Genomic DNA, 27,568 nt, shown 5'->3' with positions numbered 1-27,568 from the left:
CGATTTCGAGACAGGAGAAACAGCGCTTTGTAAGAAAACAAGTTTTTGTGCTAAAAGCCTATAGCTATTTCTAAGCTATACTAGCTATAGCTGTAGCTATACTAGGCTACAGCTATTTCTAATGATAGAGGTTTTTCTCAGTGGGCGAGGGAGGCTATAGAAATTAAAAAACATATATTTTCTAATATTTCAATAGATAGAGACACAGGGAATTTAAATATTGACCCAATTTATGATATTCTTTTGAAAAATGAGCCAATAATCAATAAGGGAATTAAAATTTTACACAATCACCAGGGGACAAGATGACCCACTAGACCAAAAAGAGTTGCTTCAATATTAGCTTACAAGAGGATTATTTCGCAACAGTATAATTAACTAAGTTTCAATTTTCATAATTTTTCCTCAGTTGCTCTTTGATTCTCATTGAAATAACTCAAATAGCTGTTTTTCCCTACGTGGATAAGTAGTGATAATTGTATTCATTATTGTTGGTGGTGGTTTTTATTTGTTTTTAGATTAGTTTTCTTTTAATTTTTTATCTTGTGCTGAAGACGCCTTGTTTGGATACAGGCGAAATTTCCGCGTTGTTTTAGTCTTTCCTCTCTACTGGCCGTCGTTTCTTTTGAAGTTTTCTTTTTGTAGAGTTTTATCTCTCTTTGTTGTTTAAAGAACTGATTCAAGTTTTTTTTATTCAAAATACACCTCAAGTGCCCAGAACTTTCTACAAGAGACACTTTAACACAGTTTTGGACAAAAAAAATTGACTTGGTCCTAGTCATAGTCAGTCGGAACGCCTGTCAGAACACCGATAAATAGTGGGGATTTTACACTTGCCAAAATACCAGAAGCACTTTTTTTTAGAACTTTCGGCAATTTTGTTCGCTCTGCGTTTTGTCTTAGCAACAAGTTTCCATTCATATGGCGATTTTTAAGTCCAGTGATTTCACCTGAGGCCTTATGGTACAGCTGGTTGACAAAGTCCTAACGGTTACTAGTGAGGCCGTAGTAGCTGGACGGTTCTTTAACACAACTGGATACAACCGAGCTGGGGTAGGGATTGGTGTTGCGTTGACATCAATTCTCGCCGGCCAGAATGGGCTCAAACTCGTCGCATTCTCTAGGATGCCATCCAGTTTTCGAGGAAGTTCATTCAATTTTGTGGCTAATGTGGCTGAAACTGTTTCCCCAAGTGATGGGGTTCTTTGCAGCCTGATTCAGCTGTTTGTATATATTGAGTACATTTTTTTCATCATTCGTATATATCACGCAGCGGGCCTGAATATTCAGCTCCTTGACTCTTTAGCACTGACAACAGTGCCATGATCAAAGAAACTAACAACTTTTACGATAATCAAGTCAATTTTCGCACCATGAAGCATTGATCTGGTCACAAAATTGAGGAATGAATTTCAAATAATCTTGCCTTTTTGATCAATCATTGCACAGTGCCATTATCACAGCCTGGGATAGTCCAGATGAAAGGGTAACGACGGGATGCACTCACATATTCCCTGCAACCAAACCAATAAACCAAAATTTACCTTTAACCAAATAACGGTAGGTACAAATACTGTATTTGTGAATGGTTCCCTTCCCTCTTCTGCTTGTTCCCATGTGATGATGATAAAAAAAATATCAAGTCTTATAAAACTTATAAATTGCCACTTTATATTATTTGTGGCCTTCTGCCTATGGCTTTTGAGGGTAATGTCCTATTCAGAAACATATCTATTGAACCTTTTTGCTTTTTTCAAAAAAATAAGTGTCTTAAAATTTTATTAAATTTCTATTAGGCGTAGGGGGAGCAAGGGAGGGCTGCATCCCTTGAATTATTTTCCACTCTCAAAAGGAGAGTGGAAAATTTTTTCAACTCTCCTTTTGATTATAAATCTCCTTTTGATTAGACTATTTGATTAAAATTAGGTCGTAGAAATACGACCTATTTCTAATCAAATAAAGATTCTCCAAAGTCTCTATATCTACCTGTTTCATGAGAAGACGCTATGGATACACATCTTTTTTGATTTAATCTACATTCCCAAAAATTTCAGTATTATGGGTGTAAAATTATACTTCTATCTATGCCAGCAATTCTTGTTCAATAATAACTCGAATAACCTATACTAATGTATGGTTTCGGTTGAGCGAATCTATCAGAGTTCCTAGTTTAAACAGGCCAGACTCGGATATGCTGGACCTCAATTTCTCCCGAAATTAATAAGTAAATGCGCAAGAAGGGTTTTTCTTCACATGTAATTCAAAACAATCTTTAGTAATTTTTTTTTTGCTCAAAATATTTTGCTAAAAAGCAAATCCTACGAAAAAATTTTTTAAACTAAATCAGCAAGTCTATTTTACTTTAAAACTTATTTATTCATAGAATTTTGATTACGACCCTGAACATATTTCTAAAGCTTTGAAAAAAAAACTGCTTAGTAATTAAAGTAATTTGTCAAATGATAAAATTTAAATTGAGATTCTTTTATATGAGGCAAGCTATCTAGCCATAACACCGGGTATATCAAATGAATATGAAACTTGTGATATATCTGATTTTCATGTGATTTTTCTCTGAGACTGCTAAGTCATGTTCACGTTGTAAATAAAAATAAGGAGAAGTGGATATGGGAGGGGGGGTTAAAAATCACCTTCAAATATTGGGAGCAATTAAATTTGTTCACATATTTCGAATTTGTTCACATTTCAAAATGAAAATAGTTTCTCCAATCAAAATAAAACATGAGTTTTTTTATTAATGAAAATAAAAACAAGGCTTTAGAAATCTAAGCTTACTTCCCCCTTAGTTAGTGCCACTGGGTGTCAAAAGCAAGGGCAGATCTAGACCTCCCGGTGTCCGAGGAATAATCGTTATTAATGCTGCCGGTCAACAAATCCATTATAGATATCACATTATGATTATTTCGCTCCTCTAAACAGCATATTCATTTACTGTATTATTATTTCTTTCTTTTAATTGACTATTATAATATTTTTTTATTTGCTCAAGTTTGTTTCATTAGAAGCAACTGATACAGGCATAGTTAAATTCATTTAAGGCAAAAGCTACCACGTTTAAGAACTGGAAATTTGGGTTCGTTATTATTTGACCAGATAAAAAAACGGACCTTACGAGCCAGTGCCCCTAGCAGGTGCCCCTCTCCCCAAGATCCGTTACAGCCAAGAAGTGCTTGCTTTTCAAAATTCTACATTGATTTGAGCTAGTTTTTCAATACCAGCTCTAATTTCGAAAGATTTTATTTTTTTTAATTAATAACTCAAAAAAAAATATTTGAGTTGGTTTTTCAAAACCAGCTCTAATTTAAAAAAAGTGTAAAGAGCAAAACGGCTCAGTAGTATCTGAAATTCTAAAAAAAAGGAATTAGGATATCAATAAATATATTAAAAGAATCGACTTATTATGTTGATTTCAAATATACAAGATACATTAAGCTTAGTGTTTCCCAGAAAAGGTTACGAGCTTGAAGAAATGTATGTGATTTTTGAATGCCCCCTAAAAGTCAAGGAATCCTTATAAAAATCACACCATCAGATTCAGCGTAACAGAAAACACTACTATAGGGGTTTCAAGCTCTTATCAGCAGGAAATTGGAATTTAGTATTTTTTTTTGTCTGACAGATCACGGATGCATCTTTAATTTGATTTTTTCCCCAAGGGTGATCGTATCGAGCCAATGGTCCTAAAAAATAAGGAGAGGGTACATTTGAAAAGAAGTTCTAGTGCCCTTTTTAAGTGATTAAACAGGCTGAAAGGGTACTCTCCCTTCTCTCATGCCCCTTTTTCATCAAAATCGTCCCTTCAAAATTTTGAAATAGCCATTTTTTTAAGCACGAGTGATGCAGGGTTTTAAGGTCCGACAAGGGCCCTATCCCTTCAAATCCCAGTCCCAAAGATTTTTTTAAGCTTCTTCAAGACGCAGATGTCTGTTACATCTTAGGGAATGTTTTCTAAGAGATGCAGGTGCTATTAAGTTACTGGAGTTAAGGGTGACGCAGTCTTGCGTGACTTGATGGATTTATTGGGAGTGAAGCAATCTCGCATGACAAGATAGATTTCAGAGGGCCCATGGGAAACCCCCACTTGTAACTGACCACGGTACACACGTTGCTGTTATGTAATGACGGAGAGGCACACGTGGGATATGACGAAATATTACAAGTGAGTGTTATATAATGGCGGTGCACGCGTGGGTGTTACGTAATGGCGGGGCACATGAGATGTCATGGAATGACAGCGCACACGTGGGAAATTGCGTGATGACATCACATACGTGGGGTATTACTTAATGACAGCACACACGTGGGATGTTGTATAATGACGGTACACACATCGATGTTACATAATAGTTTAAGATATATTTTTCTTCGGGATTTATTTTTCTTTCAAGGCGTTTTTCATCGGGATTTCTTTTCCTTTCAAGGCGTTTTTTTTTAGATTTCATTTTCTTTTAATACGTTTTTCGCAGGGAACCTTTATATCATAATGATTATTATCTCCACTAGGATTCGAACGGTATTTCCATTCAATGGAACTGTGCCTTGGACATATGTACCAACGAGTCTTTCTAATATTTTGATTCGGCTAATACATTCTACATGATAACCTATTGCACGCAAGATCCCCTGTTTGCGCATATTAGAATGATTAAATTGACCGCATGTTTCTAACCCTTTCCAAATGAGAGCACAAGCTTCCAATCCTTGATTTTTGCTCCATTAGATACACCTGCCTATTACAATGCTATTAATTTTCTAACGTGATTCAGATAGCTTGAGTTAAATAGCAGATGTTACATAGCATTTATTTTAGATATTTCATTACGTAAATGATTACATATTGAAGATTCGTCCTGGAACAAGTAATCTAAGGAACTAATGCTATTATTTTACATAAAATTTCTATTAATAAAAAATTCACAAGCATCAATAAAACAGAGAAAGAGCAGTTAAAACTCACCAAATGAAAAAACAAAACGTCAAAAACCTTATAAAAGATAAAATATAAGCAAAAAGATTCATGAAATCACAGAAAAAGCAGTTAAAACTCAGCAAATAGAAAAACGTGAAAAAACTTGATGTAGGGTAAAATATAAGCAAAACAGCCACGAAGTAAAGAAAGGCGGGAGTTCTAACAAACAATTACAGATGGGGAGGGTTGTTCTTAGAGACAAATTTAAACTAAATTAAGAGTTATTTCTCAGAGGTCTTAATGAAAATGCCACGTTTCTCTGAGCCGAGACTATGCATATTCATGCCACCGTGACAATATGTGGCTGAACGAATCCCTAGTGAGCAATTCCATTGGGATACCCTAACATCCAATTCCATCAGAGGCCTAAAAACCATTTCCAATTGGACCCTAGCTAGCCATTCCAGCGGCCCCCTTAACATTCAATTCCACCGGAGACCTAGAAACCAATTCCAATGGGATTCTATCGAGCACCTCCACTGGGGCTTCCTAACACCCAATTCAAACGATAGCCCCCTAGCGGCAAATTCTAGAGGGAGAGGTTTGTTATTAGCGATAAATTTAAACCCAGTTAAGAGTTATTTCTGAGAGATTTTCACGGAAATGCTACGTTTCTTTGAGCCATGGCTATGCATATTCATGGCTATGCATATTGGTTAGCCCATCCTAGAAAGCAATTCCAGAGGGGGAGGGTTGTTATTAGAGATGAATTTAAACCATATTTTTTGTTATTTCTGAGAGGTCTTAATGGAAATGCCTCATTTCTTTGACTGGATCATAGATGCGGAGGCCTATTTTCGCAGGCTCGCAACTTTTGATGGGTAAGCCCAAACTTAATTAAACTTATATATTTAAAATCAGCATGAAAATCCGATTCTTTTGATGTATATTTTAGCATCAAAATTCTATTATTTAGAGTTTCGTTTACTATTGAGCCGGGTCGCTCCTTACTACAGTTCGTTACCACGAACTGTTTGAAAGAAAATAATTCGGTATTTTGGGGCTTCTGACATTATTACTCCTTTGCGGAAGTTAGGCTCAAAATTCGAAAAGGATTATATTTTTTCTCTGGGCCCCTTCCACCTCTTAGTTCGTTTATTTTCCCGTTAGTTTTCACCTGTTTTCGCTTTATAGTTGTGTTTATCTCTTAGCAGTTCTTTCGTTAGTTGAGTTATGGTTGTGGTATATATGTTTTATCGCTCGTATAGTTGTGTTATTTTCAAATTATACTCCATAATAGAGAGGCTCCGAACACCCAGCATTGTATATTAAGCTCTGAATTTGACGTTTTTTTCTAACGTGACCAGATTCGTTCTGCGCCCTGCGCCCTTTTAATTGAATTTTTCTTCCCCCATGACATATTTCTCCAAGGAAAGATCCTCCCACATAGCCCCCTCCCCTCAACTCTACCCCCAAAACCAAAAAAATTCCCCTGAAAACGTCTGTACACTTCCCAATAACCATTATTATATGTAAACACTGGTCGAAGTTTGTAACTTGCAGCCCCTCCCCCAGGGACTGTGGGGGAGTAAGTCATCCCCAAAGACATAGTTATCATGATTTTCGACTATGCTGAATAAAATGGCTATCTCAAAATTTTGATCCGTTGACTTTGGGAAAAAATGAGCGTGGGAGGGGGCCTAGATGCCCTCCAATTTTTTCCGTCAACTTACTTTTCATTTCTGTTAGAATGAGCCCTCTTGCGACATTCTAGGACCACTCGCTCAATACGATGACCCCTGGGAAAAAAAAAACAAACAAACAAACAAATAAACACGCACCCGTGATTTGTCTTCTGGCAAAAAATACAAAATTCCACATTTTTGTAGATAAGAGCTTGAAACTTCTACAGTAGGGTTCTCTGATACGCTGAATCTGATGATGTCATTTTCGTTAAGATCCTACGACTTTTAAGGGGTGTTTCCTCCTATTTTCCTAAATAAGGCAAATTTTCTCAGGCTCGTAACTTTTGATGGGTAAGACTAAACTTGATGAAACTTATATATTTAAAATCAGCATTAAAATGCGATTCTTTTGATGTAGCTATTGATATCAAAATTCAATTTTTTAGAGTTTTGGTTACTATTGAGCCGGATCGCTCCTTACTACAGTTCGTTACTACGAACTGTTTGATCCGAACTTTATCCACAGGCAGTGCAGCTTTGGAAGCTCATTTAAGGCAATGGACAATTTCGTTACAGTTCGTTACCACGAACTGTTTGATCCGAACTTTATCCACAGGCAGTGCAGCTTTGGAAGCTCATTTAAGGCAATGGACAACTTGATAATAATAGCAATTTAGGTCAACTCTACTTGAAGGCGAGGAAACTGACGTTTGCAGCAGGTGATATGGCACTTTTATGGTCGACAGGAAAGCAGTTAGCGTAGCAAGGTACAGTGGGACATTAGCACGATCCCAGTTCAACTTCGTATGCCACTTTGGCTGAGCCAAAAGTGTTTTTACAGATAGCTCACAGGACAAATTACAGCTAAGAATAAGGTGATCGTCATCAATCTTCTGTTCGTACACCCTGACAATCGATGATATTAAGCTGGAACTGGAAGAGATCACGTGATCCAGGTTCGATTTTGAACAGCCTCTGTTATGAATATACGTGAATGGGGGGCTCTTAACGGCGACATGATATATGCTAGGAAGTGATTCTAGCAAGAGGATTGACCTATCGGAGGTACCAAGAATGTCACAGTTAAGGTCACCAGCTAAAACCAAATTTAGGTCTTTCAAACGTAGACTTTGGAGTAGAGACTTTAAACTGGAGCAATATTTAGCGAAAGATATGAACGATGCTATAGAACATCTATCGCAAGGTAAGTAAATCACAGAGGGCTTTGATGGGGAACGGAAGAAAATTGCTAGGCCACTGGAAGGGCGGCCTCTAGTTTTCTTGGCCTCTTGCGAAAAAAATGGTGAACAGAAGATCGCTTCAGGCTAGAAACGTTTGATTTGGTCAAAAGATGTTCTTGTAAGAACACTATGTCATGGACTAATAATTCATCAATTAACAAGTCCTTTTCTTCTGTGCCGTTAATATTGAGAGAAGCAAAACTTAAAACAGTGGCTTGGTTCATTTTGGAGCAGAGTTCAGAGCGCGTTTGATCACTGGGCAATTCATACTATAGGAAACATGAGCCTCGCCGCAGTTGGCACATTTCCGAGCCTCTAAGTAAGGATTGTCTTTAATATTGGAATGGCATCCAGAACATCTAGAGGACTTCATCTCATTCGGGGCACATGGACAGTGAGCTAACGAATGATGGATACTTTAGCATCTAAGGCGCCGTCTGGGCAGTTCTTCGCATTCCGATATTTTAAAAGACTTGTAACCGAAGTGCAGACCTGTAGCGATAGCTGATTTTAGTGCAGCAGAATCAAGGAACTATAAACGGAATGCATGAGAAGAGCCGATCTGGCTGGCCTCAACAAGACCAGGAATAGCGGAGATGAGTATACTGCTAGAAACACTATTGGGAAGTCCCCTAATTACTCCAAGAGGTTTGCGATCAATCACTTCAGCATAATATTTGGATAGCTCGCAACACCAAATGCGGCAAGAGAGTTGGCGGAAACTTTATCCCGCGGAACAACAACCCATCTTTTCCTTACCGGATCGGGCTTTACCGACATAATTCCGTCATGTCCGGCGAAAGAATCAAGCTTTTCCTTGCGAGAAACGGGGTCTCTTAGTTCTGGAGGCGGATATTTAAGAAAGACGGCGTACGAGGGTTTGCGATTTGCTGGACCATTGAGGTGAGCAAGCGATTTTAGCTGATCAAGGCACTGGTTGACTTTGGCGGTAAGGATAGAATAAGCTGACGCCGGAATGCTAGGGACTTCAGAGGGGGATTTGATCGTATACTCTGGAATACAAATATTTTCTGCAGAGAACGAGGACGAGGTATAGGCTCATCTGAGAAGCAATTGCTATATAAAAGTTTCTTAGCGCCAAGAACATTTTCATACGGGAAAAAATCACTAGCGTATTTCACAATCGACTGATTTTCCAACCCCTCATTGAGATTGTGCTGAGCAAAATTCAAAACTGGGCAATAATAAGGCTTACTGGTATTCCAATTGTCCATGATAAGAAAATTTCACTCACGACTTGGCATCAATCCAAAAACAATTAAGCAAAAAAGGTATATCCACAGAGAAGTTCTCGATAAGCACAATTATGAAATGATCCACACTGGCTAAATGAATGCAATGGGAATAAATAATAACTTATCTTTGAGTGGGGACAAAGATATCTTTGAGTGGGACAAGATAATAACTTATCTTTGATTGGCAACAAAGAGGTACTTTGTACATCTTTGTTGCTGGATATTTTTAATACTTCAGTTTTGCCAGTCCAAGTTCTGCAAGCGCTACTAACAATTCACAGCAGCACAAAACCGCCTGACCTCAACAAAGCTCTGCACGCTAGACCTCCATATCAATTTATGCAAATGTTTTAGTATACTCTATTCAATGACGCTTCAATATACCCAATGGAAATGAATATTTCAACTATTCTCCTGGTGACTCAGTACAAGCTACAATATTTTGGTTACCTTGAAAAATCAAAATCTTTGAAGACTTAAGTGTGAAACGGAACTGACCTAAAAAATTTGGCCTTGAATTCTTGTAAGCGATTAAATATGCGTTTTGTTTTTGTATAAGAGGCTCATAGAGTAGAGGTTAACAAAAAGTTGGGACTGGAGCAATTTATTTTTCAATATCTGGAGGAGGGGTGAAAATGTGGTGTTTTTTTTTCACAAATATAAACGCAAAAAAAAATTGTTGATATACTCCAAAAAAGTGCTCTAAAATTCTAAAAGGGGGTATTTAAGAATAACATGCTCTCCCAATTGACCACTTCCCAATTGAAGCCACTTTAAGCAATGGAAAATCATGTCGTAGGAAAACTGTATTTTCTGCCATTTGTTGGCACAAAATAAAAATTTTACCCCTATTATCGATGCAGGAATGCAATTCTACCAAGCAGGCAGCAGCCAGCTATGTTCCCTGTGGGGCAATGGAGGTCTCCATAGTGAAGACATGCAGTGTTAAAGGGTCCCATAGACCTGTACATAGCACTTGCGTAGTTTACGGTATTTTATAAGTTTTTACTGGGTTTTATGCCACAATTTTTGGCATCGGAGATGGTGATGATGCTTTTCATAATAATAAACATAATAATTTTCTAACATAATATATTTTTATACTCTAATATAATATTTTTTTTGGTACTTGTGTACAAAATGATACACACTCAAGAAGTAGAGTTAGGTCGGCCCTAATGAAGTATACCAAAATATAATGAAAATATAATACTTTATGTACCAATTTGGGCTATATCTTTGCACATTAGAGGGGATGGGGCCTAAAGTACAGTGGGTCTGCATGCAGAATGTGTTAGCTACAACTATACTGCGTATTATGAAGTATAATTGTTTTCTAACTCCGAGCTGTCCAAATACTGTACCCCCACCCCCCAACCCTAATGTGCAAATGCATAGCCCAAATTATATAAGTCCAATGCAATCTGTCAACTGTCATTTGTTTTCCACTGGATTTAGGTTTATTGTCTCTTAATATAGACAGACAAAACTGGTTTATTCTCGAGTGTGTACCATTATGTAAACAAGTGCCTTTTTCTTCTTCTGCAGTTTCATTTTGTTCACTATCAGCAAAGTTATTTGTTCTTAATTGTCGTTTTTGTCTCTCTTGATACTTGCGTTAGCATGTCTGCTAACCCTACAATTCTTCCCTCTTTACTCTCATCTTTGGTAAGTTCTGATTCCTGCTGTTGCCTGTAATTCCCACTGCTGATGATCTTCTAACTGCATACTATTTTGTTCTCACGGTCGTATATCTTGTAAAAATGTCTTGTAATGTCTGTAACGAATGTTTTATAATCGCCTAATTTTTTTTTCGTTTTCGTTTTTGAGTCGTCGTGATTCTTGCTGCCACTTATCTTTTAACTTCATATTTCTATATTCTTCAATTTTGTTTTTGTCTTGTTCTAATTGTTGGTTTCTTTACTTCTGCTATACTAGTTTTCTATATTTTTTACTACATACTTCTTTTATCTTTATTTTCGTTTATCATTAATTAAAACATTTTTTCAGTGCCTTTTGCCTTAGTTGCTTAGATCGGTCTTGTCACTTTTGGTGGTCTAGGTCAGTGGTTCTCAAATTGTGGTACGCAAATTTTTTTTAGAAGGTATGTGACCGGCAAACAAAAAAAACAACCCTTTCGCTCTAGAACTGGCAATTTTACTTATATTTATGGTACTTGGTATTTACCAAGTGACATATAGCGATCGTAAATTCTGTCGGTCTGTCTCTCTGTCGGTCTATCGGTCCCAGTTTTGCTAGTTTAGGCACTTCCAGATAAGCTATGCCGGTGAAATTTGGCAGGCGTATCAGAGACATGATCAAACTAAATAAAAATAATCGTTTTCCCGATTCGACCGTCTGGGGGGGGGGGTATGGGAGGACGGTTAATTCGGAAAAAATAAGAAAAAATGAGGTGTTTTTGACTTACAAACGGGTTATCGAATGCTAATGAAATTTAATATATAAGAGGATATTGTGTCTCAGAGCTCTTATTTTAAATTCCGGTCGGATCCGGTGACATTGAGGGGGGGGGGGTGGAAAAGGAAACCTGAAATCTTGGAAAACGCTTAGAGCGGAGAGATCAGGATGAAACTTTGTGGGAAAAATAAACACAAGTCCTAAATACGTGATTTAAATAACCAGAATGGATCCGCTTTCTTTGGGGGAGTTGGGAGGAGGGTTAATTCTGAAAAAATGAGGTATATTTAACTTACGAAGAAGCGATCAGATCTTAATGAAATTTCATATTTAGTTATATTACTTGGTGGGTAGAATAAACAAATGCCGTAGATACGTGATGGACGTAACCAGACTGGATACATTCTCTTTGGGGAAGTTAGGGAGTCCAGTACTTTGGCGAGTTTCGTGCTTCTGGACGTGCTAGGACGATGAAGATTGGTAGGTATGTCAGGGGCCTGCACAAATTGACTTGATAAGGTCCTTTTCCCCGATTCAACCATCTAGGGGGATGAAGGGAGAAGAAAAATTAGAAAAATGAAGTATTTTTGACTTACGAGTGGGATAACTTCGAAGACCACACTGCCTTGCCATGACGAAAGTAAAACAGTTCAAAATAGGGATGAAACCTTTTTATTGACAGTGAATAGATATAAAATTATTTAACTGGATATTTCGAACACATATACAGTGTTCATCATCAGCAGTAAAACTCTGATGATCATCATCAGTTACTGCTGATGATGAACACTGTATATGTGTTCGAAATATCCAGTTAAATAATTTTATATCTATTCACTGTCAATAAAAAGGTTTCATCCCTATTTTGAACTGTTTTACTTTCCTTACGATTGGGTGATGGAATCTTAATAAATTTTTATATTTAGAAGGACCTCGTGTCTTAGAGCTCTTATTTTAAATCCCAACCTGCATTAAGCCTCTGATTTCCTCTTAAATTAATCTACTGATTCTTAGAATTTTGCTAGAGCTCATGCCATATGAGCTCTTGGCTCTTGACTCTTCTGGCCTCGTCACAAGTGCCATATGAGCTCTTAGCTTTTGCTTTAGCTATAGTTTACTGAGTAACAGTAACTGAGAAGGGGCTCCTAAAATGTATGGTGAGCAAAAGGGGTTACAATGTCTAAATAAGTTTGAGAACCAATGGTCTAGGCTGTTCATTATCACCTGTCATACATTTACGTTTCTTGTTCTCTTGATCTTATCTCGTTTGATGGTCCAGTTTCTTCATTTTGAGCTTACGGTTTTGTCCTCTTTCGTTCTTTTTTGTACTCATTTTGTGCGAACGTTAATATACATTTATAGCCCATAGATTATGAAACTGCTGAAAATGCCTTTTTTAATTCATATCAATCATATCATTCATATTGAATATAGGCATAATTTACATATTTCAAAATTTTTGTTCAGCAAATGCTTCTAAACCGGTTTTAAAATATATTTCCCTTGTGTGTTCGCTTTCAGTCAACATGATTGCTAAACTATTTAGTCTATCCTGATTTATTGTTGATGTCACATAATTTTTTTTTATTGGTTTTCATCTGGAAAATGATCTCTCTCCAGAAGCAATGCTTACTGGAACACTTCACGATTTTGAAAATCAATTGTTCATTTTGACTGTAGCACGGGCCCTTTCAAACGCAGGGCCCGATTAGGCCCAATAGTTCCAATCGCCCTTTTTCCAGCCCGATATAATATATACATATATATATATATATATATATATATCAATCAATCAATCAATCAATTTACTTATAACCCATCTACAAAAAAGAGGGCGGAACGCCCTTAAGATGCAGTAATAAGAGGAAAAAAAATAAAAAAAAGTTACCAATAAATACAAATCAACACAAACAAACAATTAAATAAGTAATGCTGACCATGGGTGAGACACTATTGACATAGAAGAACGAAAATCATGAACCCTTTATCAATAATAGATGTAGGAGAAACTAGGCGGAATTTGTTCATTAAGTAACTATTTCTAGTCCAAGGAGGGTAACTGAGAAGGAAGTTAGCATAACGAAAATATACTCTACGAACAGATAGTTTCTGAGGTTCACTAAAAAACTGCCAAACCGGACAAAGAGAAAGGAGATGAGGTACAACTAGGCTATTATAAATTTTCGCAAGATTTAATTTATCAATGTGTTTAATATTAGATGCAATTGAAGCATAAGCAATTCTCAGTTTTTTCTTCAAATTTTCAAGAGATAATTTCACAGTTTCTTTTATATTATTTTACAATAGGCATTCCAAGGTAGACTAATTCTTGAGAAAGGGGGACTTGAAAATTAGCTAAAGATAAAAAAAATAGGGCCATTTGTCTCTTTAAAGTTGAAAGCTACAACAGCAGTTTTTTCAATATTAAAAGAAAGCCCAATGTTTTTTTTATTCATTGTAAAGCTGATTAAACGCGTTTTCACATACACTAAAAGTACGGCTTAGATTCAAAACGTCATCTGCAAAAGTTATTAAAGACAAGTTAAATCCACGGTGAATACAACTAAAATTAACAGAATTTTGGGCATTTAAAACAGAGTTATTAAATAAAGAAGGTGAGGTAAGGCCACCTTGACGGACTCCTTTCAAAATATTAAAAAGGGAAGATCCCCCTTTAACTTCGCCTTAAGGTGATGGTACATATACAGAAGGCACTTTACTATACAAAAATTTATCCCCCTTTTATACGCTTCAAATAAAACTTGGGAAAAAAATGCAAGAGTCGAAAGCACGAGCAACATCTAAAGCACAAGGGATAATATGGGATCTACTTCTTTCTCCATCAGCAAGAACATTCATTAAAGCAAAAAGGGCATGCTCCCGGCTAATACCTTTTTGGTAACCAAACTGGTGGGGTGGGACATAACATTTAGAAACAATTTCATCCAAAATAACCGACTTAAACAATTTAAAAATAGTACAAGAAACTGTTATAGGTCGGAACGAATTACACGCAGTAAAATCCCTTTTGCCTTTTTTCGGGATAGGGGATATTTGACCAACTGTAAATTGATAAGGAACAACTCTGTTTTCAATAGACATTTGAAAAAGTAGAGATAAATGATTAAAAAGAAGAGCACTTGCACAATAAAAATGTCTGGCAGTAATTCCATCAACTCCCGCGGAATTTCTTTTCTTTAGTTTTTTACAATGAAACGATACATCACTTGGCTTAACTATAAATGCCGAAGGTTCGTGTTTTTTCAGACAAGCACTTAATTCTTTTTCAAATTTTCACTCAAGAGCAGGATCGGGAGAAGAAAACTCATGCTTATAATAATTTATCCACTCAGGCTCAGGAATATTATTTGCGCTATTGTGTTCACAAGGGCGTTCAAATTTTCTCCGGAGCTTTGAAGGGTTCTCTGCAATTTTATGAGCGTTTTTCTCAATAAGATCAACCTTATGTTTCCTTAACACTTTAGCAAAAAAACAAAACAAAAACGTTTAGAACGTAGCCGCAAACCATTTATAGTCCCAGACTTAGGACTGCCGCAATCCTTCCAAATATTCAGCCAAATTTTAGAAGACTCGCACGCGGAAATAAGGGAAGGGTTTATGTGTGTGTCTTGGTGTGTGTGTGTCTGTCGAGTGACGTTATGTTTGTGTGTCGACTGATGTCATGTTTTCGACTGACGAAATTACAGACCGGGACACCGGGACACAAATGACGACCGGGACACCGCCACATAGGAAATATAAATGACGACCGGAACACTCAAAGAGAAAGCGACTGGGACACAAGGAATGTTCGATTAGCAATCACTATCAACAAAGCACCGGGACACAAATGACGACCGGGACACAGGGAGTATAAATGACGACCAGGACATAAGTAAAAAAAAAACAAAAAAACTAAAAAAAAAGGTAAAAACTACAAAAAACTAAAAAGAAAAAAACTAAAAACTAATAAAAAATTAAAAAAGCTAAAAAACTAAAAAAAAATAAAAAAGAAAAAAAAATAAAAAAAAGGAAAAAAATGAAAAATAAAGGAGAAAAACAAAACTAAAAAAATAAAAATAAAAAAAAGAAAAAAGAAAAAAAACTAAAAAAAGTAAACACCAAAAAAACTGAAAAGAAAAAATGGGGAAAAATACAAAAATTTATTTCATCATATACCATTTCAAAAACGAATGTATATACAGACCAGGACACCGGGATACAAATGACGACCGGGACACAGGGAATATAAATGACGACCGGGACACAGGGACACAACTACAACGGGGACGCCGGGGGGCAAAGGGGGATATATAAATGATGACAGGGACACAGGGAATGTTCGATTAGCAATCACCATCAACAAAGCTCAAGGGCAATCATTAGAATCATGAGGTATAACTAAAAAAACTAAAAAAAAGAGTAAAAAACTAAAAACTAAAAAAAAGACCAACTCAAAAACGAATGTATATACAGACCGGGACACCGGGACACAAATGACAACCGGGACAACGGGACACAAGGAATATAAATGACCCCCGGGACACTCAAAGAGAAATCACAGACTGGGACACCGGGACTCAAATGACGACCGGGACACAGGGAATATAAATGACGACCGGGACACAGGGACACAACTACAACGGGGACGCCGGGGGGCACAGGGGGATATATAAATGACGACGGGGACACAGGGAATGGTCGATTAGCAATCACCGTCAACAAAGCTCAAGGGCAATCATTAGAATCATGAGGTATAGATCTGAATACGGATTGTTTTCCCATGGACCATTATATGTTGCATGTTCAAGAGTCGGTAAACCTGACAATCTATTTATATGCACAGACAATGGGACAGCAAAGAATGTTGTATATTCGTAAGTTTTACGTAGTTAAAAACATATATATATATATATATATATATATATATATATATATATATATATATATATATATATATATATATATATATATATATATATATATATATATATATATATCTATATTCACAGGTGGGACATAGGGACACAACTACAATGGCGCGTAACTAATATAGCGCGTAACGACTTACGCGCGCGGGGGGCTTGGGGGGGCGTGAAGTGCCACCCCAACAGCTAGTATATATATATATATATATATATATATATATATATATATATATATATATATATATATATATATATATATATATATATATATATATATATATATATCGGCCAATAGATTTAGTGCGGCTAGCGAATAGGGGTAGGTAGACAGGCTCGAATGACCATTATAATCTGTGTCTTATTCCTTGTGTTAAAAAGGTCTCGCATTGTAGTAAATCTCTTCTTTTTTTTAGGTCATGTGCATTCAGTATTGGCCAACTGACTTAAAGAAAAGTGAGAAATATGGAGACATAGAAGTTAAAATGGTATTTGAAGATCCGTTGGCCAACTACGTTGTAAGGAAGTTCAAATTTAAAAAGGGGGTAAGAAATGGCAGTTTCTGATAATTGCTAAAGTTTCAATTCTGGATATTATTTAGCCGGGGTTTACGCTAGTAAGGAGCCAAATTACAAATTATTCTTGCTTCGTTAAAATAACCAACAGATTCAAATCAAAACGTAGACATGAACACTCATAGAAATCTATGTAAATTCTTCGAAGATACAAAAGTATAATTTTTTTTGGTGGGGTAGGGGATGGTAAGTCTTTGTTCTAGAAAGTTATCAACATTATTTCTAATATTATAAGCGTTGGTTTTTTTTAGTATATTTTCAGTCTTTTAAGGTATTTGTTCACCACCTACCGTTCATCATATAGAGGGAGAGTATCCAGGAGGGGCATCGCTTTTTGAAAGCAGATTGTTAGTACTTTTCCCTACCTCCAGCTTTTCCACTCCTGAAATGGTACCAAAAGTGCCATCTTTGGCTACCATATGGCACCTTACAATGGTGCTATGAAGTGAAACTGGTAAAAAGCACGTAGATATAAAATTAGGTTTCAAGATAGTTTTCAATTATATACCAGCACCCCGTAAAGGCGAGAAAGAATGAAGGGAAACATAAGTGCTTCCTATGCAAAAGATGGTTTTCCTTGTTTTTCAAGATGAGGGGCTATAATTGTCCTGCAAAGGTTTTTTTTTACCATGTTGATTCCAATGGTGCATTTTTTATTTTGATTTGACAATATTTTTAGTGGGCTGTTGTTACAAATTCCTTTAAATCTGTTTCCGTAATAGCCTTTTACTACTAAGATTAACCCAAATAATAGTATCATTCCTGGATCAGTCATAAATAGCAATCTTTTCTTGCTTGGCAGGTTTTTTCTTAGACACAATTTTAATTTTTTGATTACTCTGGCCGTGGTTTGTTTCTTACTAGGTTGCAGCTAACGCTACAGCCATATTATTTTTGATTTGAAATAGAAAATTTTCTGTTTCAGCGCATGTGTAGCCTTTTCAATGACTAGCTGAACTATTTTCTATGATGGTAAGCTATATTAGAGATATTTCATGAGAGCAACAAAATAATAAGTTAGATAACAGGATAAAAATCAGTCCAGTGGGCTCTGTTTAAGAGTTTGGAGGGAAGGCGTTTAATCTTGGTTTTACAAAATATAAATACAATTGTCATCTTTCTAAATTCTGGAGGTAAAAACTGAAAATCTAACAACTGATAAACATTAAAAAAATTGTTGTGGCTCGCTTTTGACATCTGTAATGCTCTAACTAAAGCTTTGCATTCGCTATCGGTTTTAGAGCTCCTTGATCTTCATAATTTCAAACAGTTCGTGGTAAAGAACTGTAGTAAAGAGCGACCCAGCTCAATAGTAACCAAAACTCTAAAAAATGGAATTTCAATACCAATAGCTACATCAAAAAATCGCATTTTAATGCTGATTTTAAATCTATAAGTTTCATCAAGTTTAGTCTTACCCATCAAAAGTTACGAGCCTGAGAAAATTTGCTTTATTTTAGAAAATAGGGGGAAACACCCCCTAAAAGTCATAGAATATGATTTTTGTGATTTTCGTGACTAAAAGTCACGAAAATCACACCATCAGATTCAGCGTATCAGAGAACCCTACTGTAGAAGTTTCAAGCTCCTATCTACAAAAATGTGGAATTTTGCATTTTTTGCCAGAAGGCAGATTACGGATGCGTGTTTATTTGTTTTTTTGACTTTTTGTTTGTTTTTTTTCCCAGGGGTGATCGTATCGACCCAGTTGTCCTAGAATGTTGCAATAGGGCTCATTCTAACAGAAATGAAAAGTTCTAGTGCTCTTTTTAACTGACCAAAAAAATTGGAGGGCACCTAGGCCCCCTCCCACGCTAATTATTTTCCCAAAGTCAACGGATCAAAATTCGGAGATAGCCATTTTATTCAGCGTAGTGGAAAAACCTTATAACAATGTCTTTGGGGACGCCTTATTCCCCCACAGTCCCCGTGGGAGGGGCAACAAGTTACAAACTTTGACCAGTGCTTACATATAGTAACGGTTATTGGGAAGTGTACAGGCGTTTTCAGGAGGATTTTTTTGGCTGGGGGAGAGGTTGAGAAGATGTGGATATGCTGGGGGAACTTTCCATCGAGAATTTGTCATGGGAAAAGAAAATTTCCATGAAGGGAGAGCAGGGTTTACTAGCATTATTAAAAAAAAAAACAATTAAAAAATAAATATGAAAAAGTTTTTTCAGCTGGAAGTAGAGAACAGCATTAAAACTTAAAACAAACAGAAATTATTACCCATATGAGGGGCTCACCTCCTTCTAATACCTCGCTCTTTACGCTAAAGTATTTTTAGTAATTTCAACTATTTATTCTACGGCTTTTGTGATTCAGGGGTCATTCTTAATGAACTGGGACAAAATTCAAGCTTTAGTGTAAAGAGCGAGGTACTGACGAGGGGGCGAACCCGCTCATATATGTAATAAAAATATGAGAATACAAAAATTCTTTACGTAAGCTAATTTATAAGTTACGTAAATCTTTTACTAATAAAAAGATTCGTAAAAAATTAAAAGTTCTAGTTGCCTTTTTAATTAACCAAAAAATCGGAGGGCAGCTAGGCTTCCTCCCCCGCTCTTTTTTTCTCAATATCATTCGATCAAAATTATGAGAAAGCCATTTAGCCAAAAAAAAAAATAAAAAAAATAAATATGCAAATCTCGTTTTGATTATTCCTCTGCGGAGAGCCAAAATCAAAACATGCATTGATTCAAAAACGCTCAGAAATTAAATAAAAAAAAAAAAGTTTTTTTAACTGAAAGTAAGGAGCGATATTAAAACTTAAAACGAACAGAAATTACTTCGTATATGAAAGAGGCTGCTTCCTCATCAACGCCCCGCTCTTTACGCTAAAGTTTTTTTGCTGTTTTAAAAAGAAGAATTGAGAGAAAGAGTCAAACTTTAGCGTAAAGAGCGGGGCGTTGAGGTCATCAACTTTAGTCTTGCTTATCAAAAGTTACGAGCCCGAGAAAATTTTTCTGATTTTGGAAAATAGGGGGAACATCCGTTAAAAGCCATAGAATCGTAACAAAAATCACACCATCATATTCAGTGTATCAGAGAACGCTACGGAAGAGGTTTCAAGCTCCTATTTACAAAAATGTAGAATTTTGTATTGTTTGCCACAAGACAGTTTATTTTTTATTATTTTTTCCCCCAGGGTTGATTGCATCGACCCAGAGATCCTTGAATGTCGCGAAAGGGTTCATTCTAATGGAAATTAAAATTTCTAGTGGCCTTTTTAAGTGACGAGAAAAATTGGAGGGCCTCTAGGCCCCTCCCGCGCTAATTTTTCCCAAAGTCACCAGGTGAAAATTCTGAGATGGGCTACTGAGATTTATTCAGCATAGTCGAAAAACATAATAACTATGTCTTTAGGGACTGTTTACCCCCCGCAGTCTCCTTGGGAGGGGCTGCAAGTTACAAACTTTGACTAGTATTTACATATAGTAATGGTTATTGGGAAGTGTACAGACGTTTGCACGCGGATTTTGTTGGTTGGGGGGATGGATTGAGGGGAGGAGGTTATATAGGGGGAACTTTCCATGGAGGAATTTGTCATAGAGGAAGAGAATTTCCATGTAGGGGGCGCAGGACTTTCTAGAATTTTTAGAAAAAGCAATGAAAAAAAAATATGAATTTTTTTTCAACTGAAAGTAAGGTGCAGCATTAAAACTCAAAACGAACAGAAACTATTACGCATGTGGGGGGTTCACCTCCTCCTAATACCTCGCTCGTTATGCTAAAGTATTTTTAGTAATTTCAACTATTTATTCTTCCGCCTTTGTGATTCAGGGGTCATTCTTAAGGAATTGGGACAAAATTTAAGCTTTAGTGTAAAGACTGAAGTATTCACGAGGGGGCGAACCCCATCATATTATACGTAATAAAACATACGAATATAGAAGTTCGTTACGTAAGTTAATTCGTAAGTTACGTATATTTATACTAATGAAAACGTTCGTAAAAAATTTAAAGTTCTAGTTGCCTTTTTAAGTAACCAAAGAATCGGAGGGTAACTAGGCCTCCCCCCCCGCTCCTGTTTTTCTTAAAATCGTCTGATCAAAACCATGAGAAAGCAATTTAGCAACGAAAATAAATTAATATGCAAATTTCTGTTAATTATTCATGTGCGAAGAGCCAAAATCAAAACACACATTAATTCAAAAACGTTCAGAAATTAAATAAAAAAACAAGTTTTTTTGACTGAAAGTAAGGAGCGGCATGAAAACTTAAAACGAACAGAAATTACTCCGTATATGAAAGGGGATGTTCTCTTCTTAACGCCCCGCTCTTTACGCTAAAGTTTTTTACTGTTTTAAAAAGTATAGTTGAGAGAAAGAGTCAAGCTTTAGCGTAAAGAGAGGGGCGTTGAGGAGGGAGCAGCCCCTTTCATATGCGGAGCAATTTCTGTTCGTTTTAAGTTTTAATGTAGCTCCTTACTTTCAGTTAGAAAAACTTGTTTTTTCCTTAATGTTTATATAAGGGAAGGAAGTAAAACTTGAGAAAAAGCACATGCAGAATGAATGGCTTGAAAAACAAAATAAATTTTAAATAAAACTGGTCAAACCCAAGATCTTGTGCTGAGGATGAAAAAAATCCTCACCCTTGTTTACAAATGCTGGATTTCAGAACTGTTTCACTATTAAGAATATTGTCAAGTATATATTCATAAACAATAAACTTTTTTTTTTTTTGCTTAAAACTGTGGAACGACGTCCCTCTTAAAATTATAAACTACAAAGATTAATACTCAATTTGATCCTTAAGTTAATTCTCCAACCTTAATCTCATTTTAATCCGTTTCATTGTAAATGAACTCTCTAATTTTAGTAAATAAAAGCCAGTCAAACAAAACAAGCAGTCTTAAAATCAATGCAAAACAGTTGCTGCTGTTCAACACATTCCCCAGCAACAGTTATGGACCTCCGTCGTTGTTCTAATTAAATTAAATCTCTGGGAACCTAAAATGTTTTCTGTGTAAGGGGTCCTCTTTAAGAGGTCCAACCATATTAACGTCTGAAAAGCAAGGTTAGGGAATTAAGGGTGTTTGGAAGGATGTCCCACCACAGTCTTTAAATAGTATCTTGGCTTAGCCATACCACATGTGGATGTAGATTGTCGTGAAGAATAATCAAACTTTGGTCATGAGTCGACGATGTGTTGTTTAATTGTAAGACCTTAAGGCATGCTTAAAGTGTTCTGGAATTCAAAGAACCCCACCTATTTTGACTAGTAACAACCAGGATTACAATGGTATGCCCACAAAAAAGTAAGCTGCTCCATTTGAACGAAACGCAGTGGATTCTTGACTAAAGGTGGCTTTGCTCCACAGTAATATGCACCCACGTGTTCACGACTAAAGTTTTAATTTTTAAGTAAATTCTTTCGGAGCTACAATTATTTATGTCATTACTTTTTGAATGGCCAAGTATATGGTTTGAACACTTCAAAGAAATATATAAGTATTTTTTTTTTTATAGGACGAAGAAAGAGAGATTCTTCAGCATCATTACACAGAATGGTCGTGTCACAGTTGCCCCTACTCTAATGCAATTATGGATTTTCGAAGGCGTGTGAAAGCATCCTTGAAAGAAACTTCCGGTAATGAATACAACTCGGGCCCACTCATTGTCCATTGCAGGTTAATGATTTTCTAATTATGCTTTGGGGTTAAACGTTTTAAATCATCAACTAAAGAGGGTGTCAATTTGTTAGCATTCTGTCAAAGATCCCTCAGTTCAAACAACCCATCCCATTGTAACTACCTTACTCCCGACCATGACTCTAGTCACACATATCATGAGACTTAAATCCATATGACTGAAGCCGACAAAGTCGGTCTCCGCTCGATTTTTGAACCATACTTGTTATGGTTGTTCAACTTTTCATAAGTGTTCAATCTGGCAAATACCCTGACGAGAATAGGACGGATATAAATTTTGAAGCTGTTCCGGTGTTATTTGAAGTTTTTAAGTCTGCTCTGGCATAAGCTACTTCCTCTGTCTTCATCTGAGACAGTAAAAACACCTTAACCAAGGGTTGTACCCTTTTATTTTCAGCACTATTATATAGAACACATGTCTATAGAAATCTGGGAGAAAGCAAATGTGATCAAAATCCAAATTTAGATCCTTTTTAAGAGCTTAAAGCACCTTTATACGTTTTACTTTGGCAACTTTCCACTCCCCTTTTTTTTAATATTAATTGGTCAACTGGAAATATATGTCAAATTATTTTACAAGAGTTTTACTGGATCAGAGGAGATTACATTGACCTAGCATGGCAACTTCTAGTGTCTACTGTCAAATTCGTGTTGTATCTTTTCTTCTAATGCTTATTCAGTGTTTAAAAAAATGGAGTTGGAACTTCTTTTTTGTTTCACGGTGTTTCATAAAATATATATATATATATATATATATATATATATATATATATATATATATATATATATATATATATATATATATATATATATATATATATATATACATATATATATATAAATATATATATATATATATATATATATATATATATATATATATATATATATATATATATATATATATATATAAATCTATTAGGAAAGATTTAAGAGAATGAGGAACTTTTCGGAAGGATGCAAGGAGGGAGGTTTTGAATGGATTGGGATGGAAGAGGAACCTGCGTAGCTGCCTTGGCTTTATGTGGCTTGGTACTGAAGTGAGTTGTAAGTAATAGTATACAAAATTGTTTCGCAAATGGCCAGGAAGAAGAGGATATTGAATCATACGTACTGATGTATCCATAAATTGGCAAACCCTGCTCATAAACCACATTTAGCGAGGATGGAATCTCAAATGTTGTTTAGGACCTATGAAAGGCTTTGCTTGATGATACGCCCATCACGATTGCAAAATACCTGCGTTTCAAAAAAGATCTGCGTTTCAAAAAAAAAGTTATCACCCCTGATAGTTCCTGTGAATCAGCCACAATAAAATCAAGTCATTTTGTAGGGATCACATGACGAAGTTTTTGTAGTCAATGCAAGGTATGCTTTGCCAGCATCCAATCTTTAACGCTTCTGCAAATTTAACGCTTCTAGGCGATAGAGAATCTATAGCCTAGTTCCAAAAAAACTGACCCAATTAAATTTTATTACACGGGGTCTCAGAAATACTTATTGGTGATTAGGCTACCATGATATTAATGTCCGTGCCCACCATGTGTCTCTTCTGAGAGTGTGTTTTTTTTCGACTAAATTGATCGATGAAAGGTTGAACCAACTCCCACGAAAAAACATTGACCTGTTGCCGTTTTTAAATAGCTAGTAGTGTATTTTTCCTCGTCCTGAACCAGAGTAATTTCAAATCTGAGTTTTCGTGATATTCATTTGTGCAATCGAAGTTTATTTTTATTTTTTAATTTATATTCTGCTAAGTTTAAACAAATAAGTAATACTAAATAGTCTTTACTAAAAATTTTCCTTTTTGAGCTTTGACATAACCAAAAGATAATCTCTGCAAAACTTGATGACAGTATGAATGTCGATTAATTAAATTTTAACACAACTTTAGTATAATGTTGTGTAAACGTTTGAATATTCTGTTGTCGGAATAAATAGCAGACCGGAGAATAGACTAGCACCAATTGATCAGAAGCATCGATTCCTTCTCATTTCATTATGTGAGCCGCGTCTCAGATTTACACCTATAATCTTCTGTTGCATCAGCTTTTAAAAAACATTACATTTATTAAAACATTAAGGGACATCACTTTAGACTCAAAGCTGAATTTCTAAATCTCATATGTAAAATTTTACTTAGGTTTATACCGCATTTTTAAACTTATTTTTAAACAAGTGAATTTAAATTAAATATTAAGTACTGTTATCGATTTATATAAAGTATTTCTCATATCATCATTTTAGAGGATATGTCCTTCAAACGGATTTGAAGTAAAAGAAATACATATAGTCGAAAAATTCAAGCTGAAACAAGGACTTGCTACTGAAGCAAAAGTTCTATTCCATCATAGGAGAATAATCTTTATTTTTTCTTGGTAATAAAAAACTGATTTTTTCAGCTGAAAGTAAGGACAATATTAAAACTTAAAACGAACAGAAATTATTACGTATATGAAGGGGGTTACGCCTCCAAAACACCTCACTCTTTATGCTAAAGTTTTTTTAGTACTTTTAAAGAAAGCTTCTTATTGCTCTAGTTAAAAAAAAGTGTTCGGGAGTCGTTCTTAAAGGATTGGGATATAATTCAAACTTCAGCGTAAAGAGCAAGGTTTTGGGGAGGAACAACTCCCCTCATATAGGTAATAGTTTCTGTTTGTTTTTAAGTTTTAATGTTACTCCTTACTTACAGTTGAAAAAACTTTTCTATTTAATTTCTGATCGTTTTTTAAGTAATATCAGGAAATCCTGCTACACCACCTCAGACAAATCCCTCCTCCCCCAAGATTTACTTTCTAAACAATTCAATCCTCAAGAAAATTTACCCCAGACAATTACCCTTATCTCCACGCATAAAATTGAGTCGGTAATGAGAATGTAATTTCAAGAAGAATTTCATAGAGGAATTCTGACAAATTCCCTAGTGTAAAATTTCTCCTGAAAAATTCACCCTCTGAAAACTAGCCTCCCCATGGAAAATTATCTCCACGGAAAATTCACCAGCTGAAAATGTCCCTTTTTCCGAAAAATGTAGGCATACTTCCCAATAAGAAATACTGTACGTAAACAATGGCAAATTTTGTAAATTAAATACCTTTCCCCACGGGCTGTGGGGAGCCATGATATCTCCAAAGACATAGCTCTTCGGTCTTTCACCTATGCTGAACAAAATGGTTATCTCAAAATTTTGATCGGGCCATTTTTAGAAAAAAAGAGGCGTGGGAGGGGCCTAGTTGCCACCAGTTTTGTTCACTTAAAAAGGGCACTAGAACTTCTAATTTTACTTCCAACCAGCCCTCTCCTGATATTCTAGGACCACTGAGTCGATACGATAACCCCTGGGAAAAAACAAAACAAATAAAGACGCATCCGTGATCTTTCTGGCAAAAAATACAAAATTCAACATTTTTTCAGATAGGAGCTTGAAACCTCTACAGTAGTGTTCTCTGAATCTGACGGTGACTGAATCTGACGGTGTGATTTTCATTAAGATTCTATTACTTTTAGGAGGTTTCCCCCTTTTTGCGGAAATCAGGAAAATTTTCTCAGGCTCGTAGCCTTTGATGGTTAAGACTAAACTTAATGAAACTTAACTTAACGAAACTAATGAAGACATATTTAAAATCGGCATAAGAACTGATGTCTTCTGGTATCAAAACTCGTTTTTTAGAGTTTCGGTTACTATTGAGCCGGGTCGCTCCTTATTTACAGTTCATTACCACGAACTGTTTGATCAAATTAAAAAGCTGTTTTAAGAAAAGTAAAACAGCGAAGCTATGTCTTAAGCAGAAAAAAAAACTAACAGAAATTATCAGAGGCTTATCAGATTATCAGAGAAATTGTCTGAAATTATCAAATCATCTATAACCAGAGCCGTTCTCAGGGGAGGGGAGGTTAACTGGGTCAGCTGTCTCGGGCACCGCAGCTGGCATATTGCCCACTTGATAACAATTTTCATTTTGACTTAGCTTTTTGCTTATTTTTGAGTCGCGAGGGGGCGCTTTAATTAATTTTGCCCGGGCCCACCAACTGTAGGAACTGCTCGGCCTATAGTAAAGGGAATAAGGCTTCAATGATTTTTTTCGAGACTTAATTCATGTGGAAAGGGTGATCGTATAAACCTTGGAGGGGCTCGTTCGATTGGAAATCGGTGTGTTATTGTGCCCTTTATAAGAGTCAAAAGTGATCAGAGGGTAACTAGACCTCCCCCACGCTCGCGTTTCCCCAAATCCATCCAATTGAAATTTTGAGATTGCTGTTATGTTAAAAATAATCCAAATATCTTATAAAAAGCCGTCAGGGTGGGCACAACCCCCCAGAGCTCAGAGGCAAGGATTGCAAGTTATGCCTCGTATAAACTTCGGAGGGGGCTCACTCGATTGGAAACGAGAAGTTCTAGTGCCCTTTTTAAGAGTCAAAAGTAATTAAAGGATACCTGGTCTCCCCTTTCTCCCACGCCCTCTTTAATACACATACATCTAACCGAAATTTGAGACAGTAATTTAGTTCAAAATAGTCCAAAGATTATGTATCAATACCACCAGGTTTTAAAACAGTCCTCCATAACTTGGGGGTAAGGGTTGTAAGTTATAACCCAGGATCTTGTAACCCCTTTTAAGAGTCAAAAGAAGTTGGAGGGCAACTAGACCTCCCTCCCTTCATACTCCCTCTTTTCCTAAAATGTATCCGGTCGAAACTTTGAGATGGAAATTTTTTTCAAAATAGTGAAAAGACTACATAGCAATGCCCCCATGGTTGAAACAACTACTCAGAACCCGAGGGCAGGGGTTTTAGCCTATGCCCCGGGCATATAAGGTTTTTAAAGAAGGGGTGGTCGCAAAAACTTTGGAGGAGGCTCATTTAATTGTAAATTGAAAGTTAT

General features: G+C 36.1%; 1 protein-coding gene across 2 annotated transcripts in view; it reads left to right on the top strand.

Moving 5' to 3' along the window:
• The window catches only part of LOC136033126 (receptor-type tyrosine-protein phosphatase kappa-like), a gene marked incomplete in the record, with an annotated part of 235,592 nt that overhangs the window by 61,558 nt on the left and 146,466 nt on the right, over positions 1-27,568 (top strand). For both annotated transcript variants that reach the window (XM_065713757.1, XM_065713759.1), the window contains 2 exon segments: positions 16,872-17,000; positions 22,505-22,665. In XM_065713757.1, the coding sequence (XP_065569829.1) occupies positions 16,872-17,000; positions 22,505-22,665 (290 nt within the window).

The sequence above is a fragment of the Artemia franciscana genome, chromosome 11, assembly GCF_032884065.1.
Source record: "Artemia franciscana chromosome 11, ASM3288406v1, whole genome shotgun sequence".
NCBI classification, from domain to species: domain Eukaryota; kingdom Metazoa; phylum Arthropoda; class Branchiopoda; order Anostraca; family Artemiidae; genus Artemia; species Artemia franciscana.
Note: the sequence above shows the minus strand (reverse complement) of the source record. Positions and strands in the feature narration are given on the sequence as shown.